Raw genomic sequence first — 19,397 nt, 5'->3', positions numbered from 1 at the left:
AGGAGTTAATTAGAAAGTTGCTTAAATTTGCATGCTCTATCTGAATCATGAAATAAAAAATGTGGGTTTAGTACCCCTTTAATATTGATGTTAGAGGATACTCCAACTATGAGACGGAATATAATCCACACTCATTCATAGTAGATACCGATCTGTGTATTGGTTCCATAACAGCCCAGCGTGACGTAAGCTAAAGTCCCGGCCCTCAGCGATAGTACAGCACAGGCTACCGCTAAGGTGCTAGAAGGTCTCAGTCGTAAAACGATCACAAGCATCAGAGGGACCAAATGTGATCAATAGACAAGGACCTGTCAAATTAAGTACACCCTATGTATAAGTGTAAATATCAATGCAATACAATAAGTACAAGTTGATTCTAGAGCAATGCGTTTCAGCCCCCTAATAGCTTTTCACAAGCTCTTAAAGGGATGGGAAAGTCAAAGCTAAACTTGCAATAGAACAACAAAATAGCCCACGGACAAAACCAGGGGGGATAGGGCTCAGTTTCCACCTTTTGATAAAGCAGTGGTGAAACGCGTGTCAGGCATTCACACTGCCTTCCTGCATATGTCTATTACTTTGTAATTTGTTGGCCTTTCTGGGCAAATGGAACCACTTAATCATTATTAGTATTATAACAGAGGATGCAGCACGGGAATACCCAGTGTTTTTTAAATAACCAGCCAGGGGTACTGCGAAAGACTAGTTAAGCCTGTTGCCATTTATAGTATAATAGGGATCTTTTGTACTCGCAGTACACTGGCTGGTGGGGATAATTACCCATTTTGTGCTGACCCTCGCGTTATAATATAGTAGTGGTTTCCATTCTCTGATAGTGTGACGCGGTTGATTTATGCAGGGAGGCAAGCTTGTATTTTTGTGGTTTTAACACTTTTTATATTTGACGGTTGAGTCCGATATATATATTTTTTAACACACCTTTATTAAATGTCACGTTTAATTTAATACGTCCTCTTCCAATTTAATGAATGTCTGTGACCACCTTTCAACTTGGTGTAAGTGTGCCTTATAATGCCTCTTCCTCTCTTCTATTTATATACACAAGTCAAATAGAGCAGGTCATTTTAAGACAGTTTTAAAATCACTTCTATTTTCAAAAGTGCTTTGTTCACTTGGTATCCCTTGTTGAAAATGAATACATACATATCCTACACTAGTTGGCGCTAGCTGGTGATTGGTGCCTGCACACATTTGTCTCTTGTGATTGGCTAACTAGAAGTGTTCAGATAGCTGGCAGTAGTGCAATGCTGTTCCTTCAGCAAAGGATAAAAAGAGAATGAAGCAAATTTGATAATAAAAGTAAATTTGAAAGTTGTTTAATATTGTATGTTCTACCGAATCATGAATTTTTTTTGGGGGGGGGTTTCCTGTCCCTTTAAATTTTTAATCAAGCCCTCTTCTTTTAAAACTAGCAGCAACCAATCAGACCTATAAAAGTGACCTAGTGACCTATAAAAGGTACATAGATGATATTTTTATTGTTTGGAGGGGAGACTTGGCCTCATTCACTGCCATTATAAATAATATGAATGCCAATATTATAATTTGAAGTTCACATCATGTTGGTTAAGCGCAATTTGCGAAAATGCGATCATGTTTGCGCAAGACGGTGGGTGTTTTGTTTTTTTTTCCACTTTTTTTCTCCATTTACTTCTATGGGGGAATACGTGAATGCGCAGGCGATATTGGATGTTCTAATTTTTGCACTAGTCTGGTTACCTCTTGTGCAAAATTTTGTTTTAACTTGTAATACAAGCACAATCCGACTAACGCAAAAAGCTTAACTCTAGCGGAGTTTTCGCAATTGCGAAAACACAATATACCACGCCGCTTGTAGTCTAGCCCAGTGTTTTTCAACCAGTGTGCCGTGGCACACTAGTGTGCCGTGAGAGATCCTCAGACTGACAACAGTGTGACATTTTTTTTAAACTTTGCTTGTTTTTTACTCCCAATGCAGGGGTAGTTTGTAGGAGGCATGGCATAACAGCACAATACATACAGTATGTGTGTGTTTGTGTGTATGTGTATATATATATGCTGTATTAGGCTACAATGTGTGATTTTTTTAAAATTTTGGGATGGTGGTGTGCCACAGGATTTTTTAATGTAAAAAAGTGTGCCACGGCAAAAAAAAGGTTAAAAATCACTTGTCTAGCCCATAGTTATCCAGGCTTACTAATGCAAAAAGGACACACTGTAACAAATTGTGTAATTGTCCCTTTATGTGTTTGAATCATTTACGCTGGCTACATGCCTAGTTACCGGTTTCATGTAATAAAATGCTCTTACAAGCTAGAATATGTCACTATTACATAAGAATACATCATGCCGTTATGTAACGTTATATTACAGCACCATCATCAAGCTGTCTTCTAATATTATGCCAAGCAGCAGGCAGGGTTAATGATTTAATTAAAGCCGCATTTTCTGTTTCCCACATTCCATGCATTGTTGCAGGGCTGGGAAATAAAAATCCTGCAGGCAAATCTGAACAGAAGAATACCGATGACCTCACATGAATACTGACACACTTGTGCTATTTCCAATTCAAATTCTAGAAGTGTATTAAACAGAACAGTGTTTAACCCCTTGTCTGCCAAAGAGGATAGCCCTCTGCCAGCAAGTGTAATAGAATAGATTGTGAATGTGATTGTGTGTTATATTGTTGTGTGTTTTCTGCACTATGTTATGTAAAATATGGATTAGTTAGTACTCTGGTCATGAAGATGTTAATGTCTCAGCAGATTCATGAAGCAACTCTGACCTAAATAATGACACAGTATGTCACCTCCAACTCACCTGATATCACTGAGTGTTACCTCTTGTGCCAGTAACTTCTGCTCCTCCATCTGGCTTATTTAACCCTTTAACTGCTGAGCCATTTCCCCCACTACCCGTGCTGAGCTGTTTTGCAGTTTTTGATGCTACTAATATTTAAGCTGTACTGTAGGACATTTTTCTAGTGTGAAACCCACATGTATTGTATAACTTTCTTTTTTTTCAGGAGACCCAGCAGATTCAAACTATACCAGTTAGGAAGTAACATTGCTCCCATGCATTTGGCATTACATTATATTTTGAGGTTTAATAAATGATTTAATACAACAAGAATTCAGTGCACAGATAGTTATGACTTCACATCTGTACTGGCATATTATAGGTGACCTTAGTAGGGGCTATAAGAACTTGGGTGGTTAGGCCTCTTCTCAGCTTCATGATAGAGGATTAGGGTACTGGGATGACTATAAGCAAGTGCCCTATCTTGGTTTTTGTTTTTTATCCCCTTCCTCCCTAGAGTTTGGTTGGGCAACATAGTCTAGTGCATGGCTCAACTTAATGAACCATTTCTTCGCTCAACTATGAAAGTGTTTATGCTACATCTGAGTTAGCTACTGATGTTCTAAATAAAGCTGTTCTTGAGGAAATAACAAATCCCTGGTGTATGAATATGGAATGTAAAAGTTGAGCATAAAGCTATGGAAAGTGGAAGACCTATTTAGGTATGTAACAATTTAAGGGGTAATTTTTTGAAAGGAAGGAGAAATTGGTAAGGGGTTAAAAAGGAAGTGTTCCCTGCAGGGCAGGGGGGGGAGCTGTTGGAGGCGGAGATTCAGAGCTGATAATAGAGCTGCAGAACTGAAAGTAAAACCACTAACCTGTTTCTTGTCTTCCCTCCCAGCCCTCCCTGTTTTGTGGTTGTTCGTTATCATTCTTTTACAGGTCCTGAAGCGGATGGAGGATTACAGTTCTAATGCAGTTGGCTTAGTTTCCTTTGGCGGGGGGCTACATAATCATGTGGACCTTTGTAAGCCCAAAGGCGTTAATTGGTAGTATGGGGTCTCTCTTCGGGACTAACAGTCTTTTGGCTGGGGGACCGTTGACTATCCAGTATTGGAGACTCCTTTAACCCTAAATTGATAGGTGGGGGGTTTGCATGGCGGCATGCTTTCCCAAGTGTGGCGGAAAGGGGTGTGGCATAAAATTCCAATTGGCCGGTAACATCATAGAAGGAAAGTACAGTGGGCGTTTAGGACCCTAGTCGTCGAGGGGCTAGGGATAGGTCGGCTTGCTGGTCGATCTTCCTTGGGCGGAGACGTAGGCGGAATGAGGGCATCCTCATTCCCAGGGTGGCCACACCCCTTAGAGGGTTAATTAGGACAAAAGCATCTTGCCAGCTGGGTAGCTATTCAGTATTAAAGTTATTTATTTACTTATTTAATAAAGCAACTCTTCCCCCCATTGGGGAGGTGTTTTTTTTCTCCCAACCCTGAGTGTTGTGTCTTTATTACATATATGTAAGTTTGGTATTGTTAGGGTTGGTTATTATGTTGACTGAATTTAGCTAAAAAAATTAACCCCTTAATTTCCAGGATACCAGGAATGTAGGGCATCTCATCTACAAGCCATACCTTATTTAAATACCCCTTTCCCTCCGTGACCTCTCTCCTTGCTCTGTACAGACCAATAGGCACGTAAAAGGAACTATCTTGCAAATTCAGAGCATCTGACACGTGAGGTTTGGGGTTTCTACAGTAATGATCGCTATGTATAGCACCCACTAGACCAGCTACTGCTGGGCGCATTATTTCAGATGAAGCAGCACTCTTGAGAAATAAGGAATTATACCTATTTCAGTGGGCACCTGGGTTTGAGAAGTGCTTCAGCTTCTTGTGTATGTTTGTGACACTTGTATTATAATAATTATGTTTTTAGTATAAACTTATCTCTAATTCATCCAAAAACTGCAGTTGTGTTTGTAATGAAACTAATTGGTCATCATTTTTATTCCTCTGGTGTTCGAGGATCATTTGTGGTCCACCAGTCAACTCAGCCCCTAGCCGTGATACAGCCATGTTGGATCCTGGCTGAGAGAGCACTTGCAGGGCGGGTGATAGACCCAAAGTAAACCATGAACTGAATAATGGATGAGTTGTGGGCTGTTTCCCAAGGCATCATTATATATTATGTAACACCAGCAGCAGAGTGTTTTATAGCTGATATTTCTTTGGTGATTTTAAAGGAGTTTTTTTAAATTGAATATAATTATGTGATTCCTTTGGCCTCTGTGAATACTGACGATATTCAGGCGGATGATTCTCTGGTAGATCAGTGGACTACCGGCTGTGCAAATCATATAATTTCACGTGTCTGTTACACTAAGCTTTGTTGTTTGGTGTGTTCTGCTGCGCCACTTCTATAAATACTCCTCCCTGTAACATCTCTTATAACTTTGCATAATCATTTTCTTTTCCTATTTCATATTTAGTCATTCCAACAATGATTTCACTACAGTTTGTTATACTGCTCCTTATGATCCCTCCTTATAATTTCTTCTGTTGCTCCATAGTCATACAACTTATATAACTCATCCTACTGGTTTATATATCCCCCTCAATAAAACTCCTCCTACTGCACCATATAACCCTCCCTATAATTCCTCCAATTGCTCTATATAACCCTCCCTATAACTCCTCCTCCAATTGCTCTATATAACCCTCCCTATAACTCCTCCTCCAATTGCTCTATATAACCCTCCCTATAACTCCTCCTCCAATTGCTCTATATAACCCTCCCTATAACTCCTCCTCCAATTGCTCTATATAACCCTCCCTATAACTCCTCATATTGCTCTATATAACCCTCCCTATAACTCATCATATTGCTCTATATAACCCTCCCTATAACTCATCATATTGCTCTATATAACCCTCCCTATAACTCATCATATTGCTCTATATAACCCTCCCTATAACTCATCATATTGCTCTATATAACCCTCCCTATAACTCCTCCTCCAATTGCTCTATATAACCCTCCCTATAACTCCTCCTCCAATTGCTCTATATAACCCTCCCTATAACTCCTCCTCCAATTGCTCTATATAACCCTCCCTATAACTCCTCCTCCAATTGCTCTATATAACCCTCCCTATAACTCATCACATTGCTCTATATAACCCTCCCTATAACTCATCATATTGCTCTATATAACCCTCCCTATAATTCATCATATTGCTCTATATAACCCTCCCTATAACTCCTCTTATTGCTCTATATAACTCTCCCTATAACTCATCATATTGCTCTATATAACTCTCCCTATAACTCCTCTTATTGCTCTATATAACTCTCCCTATAACTCCTCCTATTGCTCTATATAACTCTCCCTATAACTCCTCATATTGCTCTATATAACTCTCCCTATAACTCCTCCTATTGCTCTATATAACTCTCCCTATAACTTCTCTTTTTGCTCTATATAACTCTCCTTATAACTCCTCCTATTGCTTCATATAAGCCTCCCTAGAACTCCTCCTATTGCTTCATATAACTCTCCCTATAACTCCTCCTATTGCTTCATATAACTCTCCCTATAACTCCTCCTATTGCTTCATATAACTCTCCCTATAACTCCTATTGCTTCATATAACTCTCCCTATAACTCCTCCTATTGTACCATATAACCCTCCCTAGAACTCCTCCATATTGCACCAGATAACCCTCCCTATAGTTCCTCCTATTGCTCCATAGAACCCTCATTATAGTTCCCCCTATTGCTCCATAGAACCCTCATTATAACTCCCCCTATTGTTCCATAGAACCATCATTATAACTCCCCCCTATTGCTCCATAGAACCCTCATTATAACTCCCCCTATTGCTCCATAGAACCATCATTATAACTCCCCCCTATTGCTCCATAGAACCATCATTATAACTCCCCCTATTGCTCCATAGAACCATCATTATAACTCCCCCGTATTGCTCCATAGAACCCTCATTATAACTCCCCCCTATTGCTCCATAGAACCCTCATTATAACTCCCCCGTATTGCTCCACAGGACCCTCCCTGTAACTCCTCCTATTGCTCCATAGGACCCTCCCTGTAACTCCCCCCTATTGCTCCATAGTACCCTCATTATAACTCCCCCCTGTTGCTCCATAGACCCCTCCCTAGAACTCCTCCTATTGTTCCATAGGACCCTCCCTGTAACTCCTATTGCTATAGCATCATTTTGTTTGAATCCAGTTGCCTAATATTACAGATTCCTATAACTTTCTCTTGTTCTATAAATCCCCACATTTAACTACTTTATTGCTAAAGTTACCTCCCTTTGTATAAGCACAGCTTGAGGCACGTGTCACAGCACATGCATTCCTTCATACACACATCACTCATGTTTTCCTTCCAGCAAACAAAAACAAGGAGCCAAAAATGATTCAGCAATTTGTAGATTTTGTGCCAGATAGCAGAGAAGTTGACACAAAGAGCATAGTTATAGATAAGTCTGAGTGAAATGAGAAATACGGAATTCTCAGAGATCTGGAAGTAAAAAATAATTCCAATGTTGTTGGAGGGTCGAGGCAGAACAGCAGTGTTTGGAAAAGGTTTGGACAGATGTCTGGGCTTTACAGACTGCATCAGCTCTGGAACCTGAAGGTTAAATCACTGTCAGACATCTCACGCTCATAATACGCATCAAACGCCTCATTCTGTGCAACTGTTAGTTGGTTTTTCCAATCACCGCAGACTCCTGAAGAGAAGACAGAGAGAGACCGATGAATTATCAGAGACATCCAGTGTGACATGAAATGATAAAGAGATCTGCTGTAAGACATCAACAGATCCATTTAACAAAAGGGAGATCTAGTTTCAGAGAAATCAAGTGAGAGAGCTGGATTGGCTGTGTGAGAGATCTATTACATGGGCACAAAGAGTGCTTGATTGAGAGACAGACCTGGTCAGCTCTTGAGATTCTCTTTCTGCTATATGGGAATTTTATCGATATTAGCGACCCTAAACACATTGGGCTGGATTACGAGTGGAGCGCTATTTTAACATGCGCCCGTACAGGGGCAAATTTGCCCGTTTACGGGCGCACGTTAAATAACCAGCCATTACAAGCGGTTCATGCTCCTGTGAGCGTGCAGCTTCACTTTGCTCTTAACACAATTAACCAGAGGTCCCCAAATAAAGAGAATAGTTCTTAAAAAAAAAAAAAAAGGATGCTTATCTTTTTATTTTAGATTAAACTGTGGGAAGCAGTTATAAGGGGTTAAAGTGAGGGGATGTGGGGTGTTTGGAAGAAACTGAAAGTGCCTTTATATTGAGGTGAATGGGGACTGTTTTTACTGTAAATACATATATATGTACACATATAAACACATAAATATATATGCATAGAGTCATATACATATATATGTACACATATAAACACATAAATATATATGCATATAGTCATATACACATATATATGTACACATATAAACACATAAATATATATGCATATAGTCATATACACATATATATGTACACATATAAACACATAAATATATATGCATAGAGTCATATACATATATATGTACACATATAAACACATAAATATATATATACACATATAAACACATAAATATATATGTACACATATAAACACATAAATATATATGTACACATATAAACACATAAATATATATGTACACATATAAACACATAAATATATATGCATATAGTCATATACACATATATATGTACACATATAAACACATAAATATATATGCATATAGTCATATACACATATATATGTACACATATAAACACATAAATATATATGCATAGAGTCATATACATATATATATACACATATAAACACATAAATATATATGTACACATATAAACACATAAATATATATGTACACATATAAACACATAAATATATATGCATATAGTCATATACATATATATGTACACATATAAACACATAAATATATATGTACACATATAAACACATAAATATATATACACATATAAACACATAAATATATATACACATATAAACACATAAATATATATGTACACATATAAACACATAAATATATATGTACACATATAAACACATAAATATATATGTACACATATAAACACATAAATATATATGTACACATATAAACACATAAATATATATGTACACATATAAACACATAAATATATATGCATATAGTCATATACATATATATGTACATATATAAACACATAAATATATATATACAGATATAAACACATAAATATATATGTACACATATAAACACATAAATATATATATATACACATATAAACACATAAATATATATGTACACATATAAACACATAAATATATATGTACACATATAAACACATAAATATATATGTACACATAAATATATATGCATATAGTCATATACATATATATGTACACATATAAACACATAAATATATATGTACACATATAAACACATAAATATATATGTACACATATAAACACATAAATATATATGTACACCTATAAACACATAAATATATATGTACACCTATAAACACATAAATATATATGTACACCTATAAACACATAAATATATATGTACACATATAAACACATAAATATATATGCATATAGTCATATACACATATATATGTACACATATAAACACATAAATATATATGCATATAGTCATATACACATATATATGTACACATATAAACACATAAATATATATGCATATAGTCATATACACATATATATGTACACATATAAACACATAAATATATATGCATATAGTCATATACATATATATATTTTTATTTTGCTGCCCAACGCATGTGGGAATAGCCCCCTGACAGCATGAGAATGATGCTCCCATTGGAGCCTATGGAAGTGTACCCTCGTTAGTGCAAGGCTTCCAGGCATTGCAAACAAGAGGTCGTGTTAGCATTGCACCTAACTTGTAATACCAGTGTACATTTACGTGCAGTGGTATTACTGAGGGGAGCGCAAATATTGCATTCCACTTGTAATCTAGGCCATTATAAGTACAAGACATTTCTCGTCTTGCTAGAGAATGACATATCAGCCAAGTCTAAATATTACCTAGCTCTGATACACCCATGTTGCACCATGGCTGAAAAAAGAGACACAAAAGTAAATCAATTATTGAGATTCAGAGTCTAAGTCCTGAAGCGAAAGAGATATATAGTTTCCAAAAATGGTCCAAGGGATCCATTTTAACAGGAAGAGATGCAGAAATGAATGAGACTGGTCAATAAAAAGTAACACAGTCCAATAACAGGAAGAGATGCAGAAATGAATGAGACTGGTCAATAGAAAGTAACACAGTCCAATAACAGGAAGAGATGCAGAAATGAATGAGACTGGTCAATAAAAAGTAACACAGTCCAATAACAGGAAGAGATGCAGAAATGAATGAGACTGGTCAATAAAAAGTAACACAGTCCAATAACAGGAAGAGATGCAGAAATGAATGAGACTGGTCAATAAAAAGTAACACAGTCCAATAACAGGAAGAGATGCAGAAATGAATGAGACTGGTCAATAGAAAGTAACACAGTCCAATAACAGGAAGAGATGCAGAAATGAATGAGACTGGTCAATAAAAAGTAACACAGTCCAATAACAGGAAGAGATGCAGAAATGAATGAGACTGGTCAATAAAAAGTAACACAGTCCAATAACAGGAAGAGATGCAGAAATGAATGAGACTGGTCAATAGAAAGTAACACAGTCCAATAACAGGAAGAGATGCAGAAATGAATGAGACTGGTCAATAGAAAGTAACACAGTCCAATAACAGGAAGAGATGCAGAAATGAATGAGACTGGTCAATAAAAAGTAACACAGTCCAATAACAGGAAGAGATGCAGAAATGAATGAGACTGGTCAATAGAAAGTAACACAGTCCAATAACAGGAAGAGATGCAGAAATGAATGAGACTGGTCAATAGAAAGTAACACAGTCCAATAACAGGAAGAGATGCAGAAATGAATGAGACTGGTCAATAGAAAGTAACACAGTCCAATAACAGGAAGAGATGCAGAAATGAATGAGACTGGTCAATAAAAAGTAACACAGTCCAATAACAGGAAGAGATGCAGAAATGAATGAGACTGGTCAATAAAAAGTAACACAGTCCAATAACAGGAAGAGATGCAGAAATGAATGAGACTGGTCAATAGAAAGTAACACAGTCCAATAACAGGAAGAGATGCAGAAATGAATGAGACTGGTCAATAGAAAGTAACACAGTCCAATAACAGGAAGAGATGCAGAAATGAATGAGACTGGTCAATAAAAAGTAACACAGTCCAATAACAGGAAGAGATGCAGAAATGAATGAGACTGGTCAATAAAAAGTAACACAGTCCAATAACAGGAAGAGATGCAGAAATGAATGAGACTGGTCAATAAAAAGTAACACAGTCCAATAACAGGAAGAGATGCAGAAATGAATGAGACTGGTCAATAGAAAGTAACACAGTCCAATAACAGGAAGAGATGCAGAAATGAATGAGACTGGTCAATAGAAAGTAACACAGTCCAATAACAGGAAGAGATGCAGAAATGAATGAGACTGGTCAATAAAAAGTAACACAGTCCAATAACAGGAAGAGATGCAGAAATGAATGAGACTGGTCAATAGAAAGTAACACAGTCCAATAACAGGAAGAGATGCAGAAATGAATGAGACTGGTCAATAGAAAGTAACACAGTCCAATAACAGGAAGAGATGCAGAAATGAATGAGACTGGTCAATAGAAAGTAACACAGTCCAATAACAGGAAGAGATGCAGAAATGAATGAGACTGGTCAATAGAAAGTAACACAGTCCAATAACAGGAAGAGATGCAGAAATGAATGAGACTGGTCAATAGAAAGTAACACAGTCCAATAACAAGAAGAGATACAGAGAGGCAATGAGAGTGATTGTATCTCTTCCTGTAACTTGACTTTAGTACTTTATAACAAAGAGGTAATTAGATTGATCAACAGAAAGTAACACAGACCAATAACAGGAAGAGATACAGAGAGATAATAAGACTGATGATTAGAAAGTAACACAGTCTAACAACAGGAAGAGATACAGACAGGTAATGAGACTGATTATTAGAATGTAACACAGTCCAATAATAGGAAATGATACAGAGAGATAATGAGACTGATCATTAGAAAGTAACACAGTCCAATAACAGTAAGAGATACAGAGAGATAATGAGACTGATCATTAGAATGTAACACAGTCCAATAACAGGAAGAGATACAGAGAGATAATAAGACTGATGATTAGAAAGTAACACAGTCTAACAACAGGAATATATACAGACAGGTAATGAGACTGATTATTAGAGTGTAACACAGTCTAACAACAGGAAGAGATACAGACAGATGAGACTGATGATTAGAGTGTAACACAGTCTAACAACAGGAATATATACAGACAGATGAGACTGATTATTAGAATGTAACATAGTCCAATAACAGTAAGAGATACAGAGAGATAATAAGACTGATGATTAGAAAGTAACACAGTCTAACAACAGGAATATATACAGACAGATGAGACTGATTATTAGAATGTAACATAGTCCAATAATAGGAAATGATACAGAGAGATAATGAGACTGATCATTAGAATGTAACACAGTCCAATAACAGTAAGAGATACAGAGAGATAATAAGACTGATGATTAGAAAGTAACACAGTCTAACAACAGGAAGAGATACAGACAGATGAGACTGATTATTAGAATGTAACACAGTCCAATAACAGGAAGAGATACAGAGAGGTAATTAAACTTATTGTTAGAATGTAACACAGTCTAATAACAGGAAGAGATACAGAGAGATAATGAAACTGATCATTAGAAAGCAACAGTCTAATAATAGGAAGAGATACAGACAGGTAATGAGACTGATCATTAGAAAGCAACAGTCTAATAATAGGAAGAGATACAGACAGGTAATGAGATTGATCATTAGAATGTAACACAGTCCAATAACAGGAAGAGATACAGACAGGTAATGAGATTGATCATTAGAATGTAACACAGTCCAATAACAGGAAGAGATACAGACAGGTAATGAGATTGATCATTAGAATGTAACACAGTCCAATAACAGGAAGAGGTACAGAGAGATAATGAGACTGATCATTAGAGTGTAACACAGTCCAATAACAGGAAGAGGTACAGAGAGATAATGAGACTGATCATTAGAGTGTAACACAGTCCAATAACAGGAAGAGATACAGACAGGTAATGAGACTGATCATTAGAAAGTAACACAGTCTGCTTAGTGGGGGCTCAGGCGCCCCCAACCTGATACACTACCACGAAGCCTCTAGGCTATCTCACATCCTTCCATGGAATTCCAAAACTTTGGACTGCAAATGGTGCATATTGGAACAGGCTACTCTGCCGCACTCGCTCACACTCTCAGACTTATTGTGGATTCCTAAACACTCAAGAGCCTCATTCAAAATCCAAAACTATATCATTCTCTCAGCCTTGCGCTTCTGGGATAAAATTCGATCTCTGCCCCAAATTGCCCCTCACCGGTTCACTCGCTGTCGGGCCTACTCTAAACTCTTAAAGATTTGCACCCTTCCATATGGCACCTCCATGGCATTGCCAGTATCCAGGATCTTTTCCCTAGTGGGCAGCTAATTACACTTGCAAACTTTTGCTCCACATACCAGCCCTCCCAACTCCTACAATTTGAATTTTGGTGACTGAGAAGCCTTCTTCAATCGTGCGGGTTTACTGATCTTCCCCTATGGGCTCCTACTGGCTGGGAAAGGCGTTGGTGCACAGCCAAAAGAATCCCTAGAGCACTGTCAGTTTCTTATAGAGATGTACTTAACCCTCCTACTTATTATAAGTCTGCCTATATTATCTTGTGGGAAAGAGCCCTGCAATTTCACGCCACTCCAGAGGACTTCATTAGAATTTAACACCATCCAATTTTTAAAGGAACATTAAACTCAAAACTGAAGTCAAAGAAAAAATATAATTATGCTAAGTATGACCATGCACCATGTTACACACAGTTGATTGCTTGATCAATGCAACAGTTCATTTGTCTCTAATGGCTGCAGAAAAGGAGAGTAGATAAACATTCTCAAACATTTAAAGCAGCTGTGGGTGTTGGGCTTTCTCTCCCACACCCCATTGGGAGGTTGATTTCTGTTGATGCCTCTTGTTTACATAATGTTTATGTAGCTATTACTGTGGTATTTTAATGTTCAATATATATGGAGGTCTCAATGGGCAAAAAAAAGGGAAACAAATAAAAGGTAGAGGAGAGATTTGAAAACAATGTAATACACTCCAGCAGATAGAATTGGTTACCGGGAATGTAAAGGGGTTAACATTTGAGTATACTATGTCCCTTTTATAGGCTTTTTACATGCTCTAATTCATTTGAGCGTGTTATGTTTGCATTTTTGACTCCAGTTAACTCTGGCTCTACCTGTGGGATAAAGATAAATTAGATAATAAATTACAGGTTATGGAGTAGAGTGGAAGAGCTGTACCTTTTCTCATGAAGGGTGAGACAGAATGGTCCATAACATTGGTTGGGATGGTTGTGTAGTTGGTCAACTTATTTTCCTTCATGGCCTGGAATGATGTTTGCTGACTGATCTTCTCAATCACTTCTTCTGGTAGCTTCTTCCCAAGGTACTTAACCACTTTACGTATCTCACGTTTTGGGTCCTGGAGGAGGATTTACAAATAATAATGAATTCACCTTATGGAAACCTATTGTCAATATCTCACCAGACTACTGTCTCCTTTCTCTAAACTGTTGTTCTTCCTCAGTAAACTGTCTAGTTCTATATTAAACCTCTAACCATCTCATTCATGCCCCAAGGAGTCTATTAATCTATGTTCCATATGGCCTCATGATTTGTATAAAATTGTATTTCTTTTTCTAACCGACAAGTTCCTTTCTCAACTCTAAGGACCCGATTCTCTAAAGCTCTATATGAAGACAAGATTATCTGAAATGATCCTTCAGCACTGTGTGTGTGTGTGTATGTATGTATGTACATATATATATATATATATATATATATATACACATACATACACACACACATATAGATATATATTTTACCAAAAAATCCTTTTATATATATATATATATATATATATATATAGATAGATAGAAATATTTATTTAAGAATAAATAGAACATATTAATCTTCTATGTGATGAGCATTGGAATTTGAAATATTCATAATTCATGTCGTGCGCACAAATGTTTTTTCCTCAGTTTCCATGCTCGATTTGTCTATGGTACAATATGTTAACAAAGTTGTGATATTCGAAGGTCCACTTTTTACACGCTTCGCGTTTTTGCTTGCATGCTAACTTTTTATTTTCAACTCTTAATACGAGCACAGCCCAACGCACACAAAAAGTCTCGATCCAGCAAAGTTAACGCACAAGCACTAAATATCGCTCCACTCATAATCTAGCTTTGTGTGAGGTCATTAAAACCAAATGTGGTCTTTCAGAAGGTTCTTAAATTAAGCATAATCACACCTAATAAACAGCAAGATTGCAAGTGTTGTGGTACCGCTATACCACTGAAAAATTGGCCATTGCATGCGGAATGGCAGGTCTCCCGTATTACAAGTTGCCGCGGTACAGCTATACCGCTAGCGTTTTAGCCTTTATGCAACTCTCCATTTCGCACTCAAAAAATGGCTTTTCAGTGTGGAATTTTCATTGCGCCTGTATTACAGGTTGTTCGGTCTAGCTATAACGCTAGAGTTATAGCTTATACCGCCACAATCCATTCCGTGATCAAAGACCAGTAGTTATGGATTTTGCAAAACAAAAATGTTTCACAAAACTCATAACAAAAATGTTACAAAGTGGGGGGGCGGAGCTAGCCATCAACGGGAGCAGACTCATGGAGCGAGAGCTCCAACTTATTTAGTTTATAAAGTCATTTTTTATCTGTTGTTTAGCGACTATTTTCACCAAAAATGGATATAGCACCAAGGGACAATACCTTAATAAAGCTGGCTTAAAGTAAAGATCGACTATATTGAAAGTCTAACAGAGCAAGATTGAGGCCTAAGAGACCGGTTAGGTGCAAGCCACCTCTGCTCATGAACAGGACAGTACAACAACTCGACTATATAAGATGAGACCAGCAGTGACGGGCCCCAGCTGCGTGGCCACTCATCAACAATCGTCTGTTCAGACTGCCCTTACAGAGGAGACCATTAGGCTCCTATTTGCAACAACAAGGTTGGTCACCCGGAGTCCCGGACCCTCTTGCAGAGTTTGACTTCCCAAGAGGTTGGAGACTTTGGCCTACAGAATTAAATAACACTATATGAGATCTCTTTGGTGAAAGGATTTTGGATTACTGATATAGGGTAAGTTGACCTAAATGATTGGGAAGGGACTTTACACTTTTATCAGTGCTATAACTCTCCTAATTCCCCTTTCATGCCAATCTTCAATTTTTGGAACTATTCATGAAGACAGAGTTGTCTTAAGTCATAGACTTCTGCATGTGTTCCGGACATTTACCCTATCTGCAGCTAACCTTGGGGCTCGAGTCAATTTCATCACCTAGTTTTGTTTATTATGCCATTAGTATTAAACCTAAGATAAATCTATTTTTCCTAACTACACTCATGTTACATGTATACCGATTGCACATTTATATATATATATATATATATATATATATATATATATATATATATATATATATATATATATATAGTAGTGTTTACTGTTTTTATTGTCATGTGCTTAGTAGAGTCTATAACCCTGGAGTGCGGTACACTTGTTCAAGTTCCATTTTTGTTGCTGTCTCTAACATCTTTACTATCCTGCAATTAATTGGGTCCAATGTACTTATAGAATATATCAGCCATCCAATTTGGTCTATATAATAAAGCAGCATATGATGTTTCCGTAGTGTAATGTCCCTTTAAGACATTCCACTTCCACCTTTGTACCTGCCTATAAAACTTCACTTCCTGAGATCTACTTTGCTTGATTATTTTGTTTGTTCTGATTGGAATACTTCACAGAAATCAAGTCACTCCTGCTATCATCTCAAACTGAGTGATATTGAACTTTTGCTTATTTGAATTTAACCCTCAAAAGGATCTTTCTAACTAATTGCTGCTTTCTTCTAAAGACACTTAATCTGCACAGCCATCTGAATCCATTTCATAGATTGCCTGTCAGTCTCTCTCCTAAAGTGCCGCTCCACTTACCGCCACAGTATTACAGAGGATTTTCTGACGTCTCCAGCCGCAGCTGATTCATCACCTGCTTCGCTAGGACTTCAACTCACCTTCCTCCCGGAAGCTACAGAACAATCTCTCAGCCTGACCAGTACTGCAACTAGCCACTCAGCTCTCAGGAAGAACTCCGGTCTCACTCCGCCATTACAGCGTTCCATGCTGCAAGGGAAAGCCAAGCACAGGCTACCGCAAGTATAACTCTGCTAATCAGATTCTCTCAAGTTGTTTCCAGTTCATATTATCAACCATACTTACTCAGTCTTTATATTAACAATTAATCTTATGCTAAAGAACTCTATTTTTGATCTAGCTATCCATATTTGCCTCTGTGAATTTATCAGACTTGCACACTTGTTTGTCTGAATAGAATCATATTTGTCTAGCAGCATTTTCTGTGAGTTCACTCTTATCAAAACGCTTGTAGCATATTGCCAGGTTATAATTTGTATCTCTTGGCGTTTGCAACTAGCAACACACTACAATTCTAAAAGATACAGTTTATCTTACATAATAATCAAGCCATAAATATAAATATGGACTCCCAAGCCATAAAAACAGAGTTTGAAACCTTAAACCAAAAAGTTGATTATTTGGCAAGAGCGCTCACAGACCTACAAGCTGAGAACACTGCTTTAAAAAATGTTTATAAGGAAATAATAACTCCTAGAAATCTAGACCCTCCTGAACCACACATTAACCCTCCTGCAGTCTTTTCAGGAAAGAGGTCAGATTTCAGAGACTTCAAAAATTCTTGTTTGCTACTTTTTTCTATGAAACCCTGCACTTATCATACAGAAAAAATAAAGGTGTGTACTGTTATTTCATACTTAACAGGGGAACCCAGGACCTGGGCTAACCGTTTTTTTTAATCCAGTGATGAGATTTTGAATTCACTTGATGCATTTTTTTCCTTAATGGCATCACTTTATGAAGATGCCAACACACAAATAAATGCAGAAACCAAACTTAGATCTCTCAGACAGGGAAAACGTCCTGTTGAGGATTATGTCACAGAATACCAGATGTGGGCCACAGATACATTGTGGAACGACATCACATTAAGAAATCAATTCAGGCTTGGGCTTAATGACATCTTAAAAGATGAAATCTCCAGAGTAGAGATGCCTGAGACCCTAACAGGACTTATTAAGCTGGCAATCACCTTAGACCGCAGGTTAAGGGAACGCCGCACTGAGAGACTGACTTCTGACTCCTCATTTAAAAGACCAACTGCTACCTATATCGACAGAAACACACCAGTAAGTGTCCCCATGGAGATTGGCATTATCAAGGCTCCCCTCACACCAGAGGAAAAAGCAAGGAGACGCACCTCTAACCTATGTCTTTACTGCGCTAGTAAAGATCATACAGTGGGTACTTGTCCCATTCTACAACGTACTAAGAAGGGTAAGCCATCCCATATCTATACTGTATCCCTGCAGAAACAGACTCATGCACTTACTGTTTTTCTATCTTTGTAGTGGGATCAACATCAGTTCAAGACTGAAGCTGTTATTGACTCTGGCGCATATGGTTGTTTTATGGATGCTTCCTTTGCCAGAAAAAATAAAATACCTATAATTTCAAAGCAAAACCCTCTTTTTATTAAGGTAATAGATGGATCTTTAATCCAGAAAGGACCGGTAACACACCACACATCCCACTAATGTTACAGACAGAAGAGGGTCATGTTGAATTTCAAAGCTTTGACATCATACCCACAGCCATTCACACAGTCATCTTAGGTTTACCCTGGTTGGTAAAACACAATCCTAGTATCAACTGGGAAGAATGTAACATACATTTCACTTCTGAGTTCTGTAAAAACACATGCTTCCCACAACAGACTATAGCTACACTGCAGACTACCATATCTCCTGAGTACCAGGACTTATCTGATGTGTTCAATATCAAAGAGGCTGAGACCTTACCACCCCATAGGACTTTCGACTGTCCGATTGATTTAGTTCCAGGTTCAGTTGTCCCCTTTGGTAAAATATACCCACTATCACAACAAGAGCTACAATATCTCAGAGACTACCTAGATGAAAACCTTAGAAAAGGCTTTATAGTACCTTCTGTATCTCCCGCAGCAGCGGGTATATTTTTTGTAAAGAACAAAGATCAAACATTAAGGCCAATTATAGATTATAGAGCTCTGAACGCAGTAACCATTAAAAACCGGTATCCACTTCCACTCATCCCTGAACTCCTTGAGCGCCTTAACGGTGCGTCTATATTTACTAAATTAGACCTCAAGGGGG

At 37.5% G+C, this 19,397-nt stretch overlaps 1 protein-coding gene across 4 annotated transcripts in view; it reads right to left on the bottom strand.

Moving 5' to 3' along the window:
* Window positions 1-7,239: 7,239 nt before the first annotated feature.
* LOC128641998 (sulfotransferase 1 family member D1) overlaps window positions 7,240-19,397 on the bottom strand; it is a 143,402-nt gene continuing 131,244 nt past the window's right edge. For all 4 annotated transcript variants that reach the window (XM_053694634.1, XM_053694636.1, XM_053694635.1 and 1 more), the window contains 2 exons: window positions 14,383-14,563; window positions 7,240-7,555 (listed from right to left, as the gene is read on the bottom strand). In XM_053694634.1, coding sequence (XP_053550609.1) covers window positions 7,443-7,555; window positions 14,383-14,563 — 294 coding nt within the window. In that variant the 3' untranslated portion in view covers window positions 7,240-7,442. The remainder of the gene's footprint in view (window positions 7,556-14,382; window positions 14,564-19,397) is intronic.

This window comes from Bombina bombina, chromosome 11 (genome assembly GCF_027579735.1).
Source record: "Bombina bombina isolate aBomBom1 chromosome 11, aBomBom1.pri, whole genome shotgun sequence".
Taxonomy (NCBI): domain Eukaryota; kingdom Metazoa; phylum Chordata; class Amphibia; order Anura; family Bombinatoridae; genus Bombina; species Bombina bombina.
This window is presented reverse-complemented; position numbering and strand designations above follow the sequence as displayed.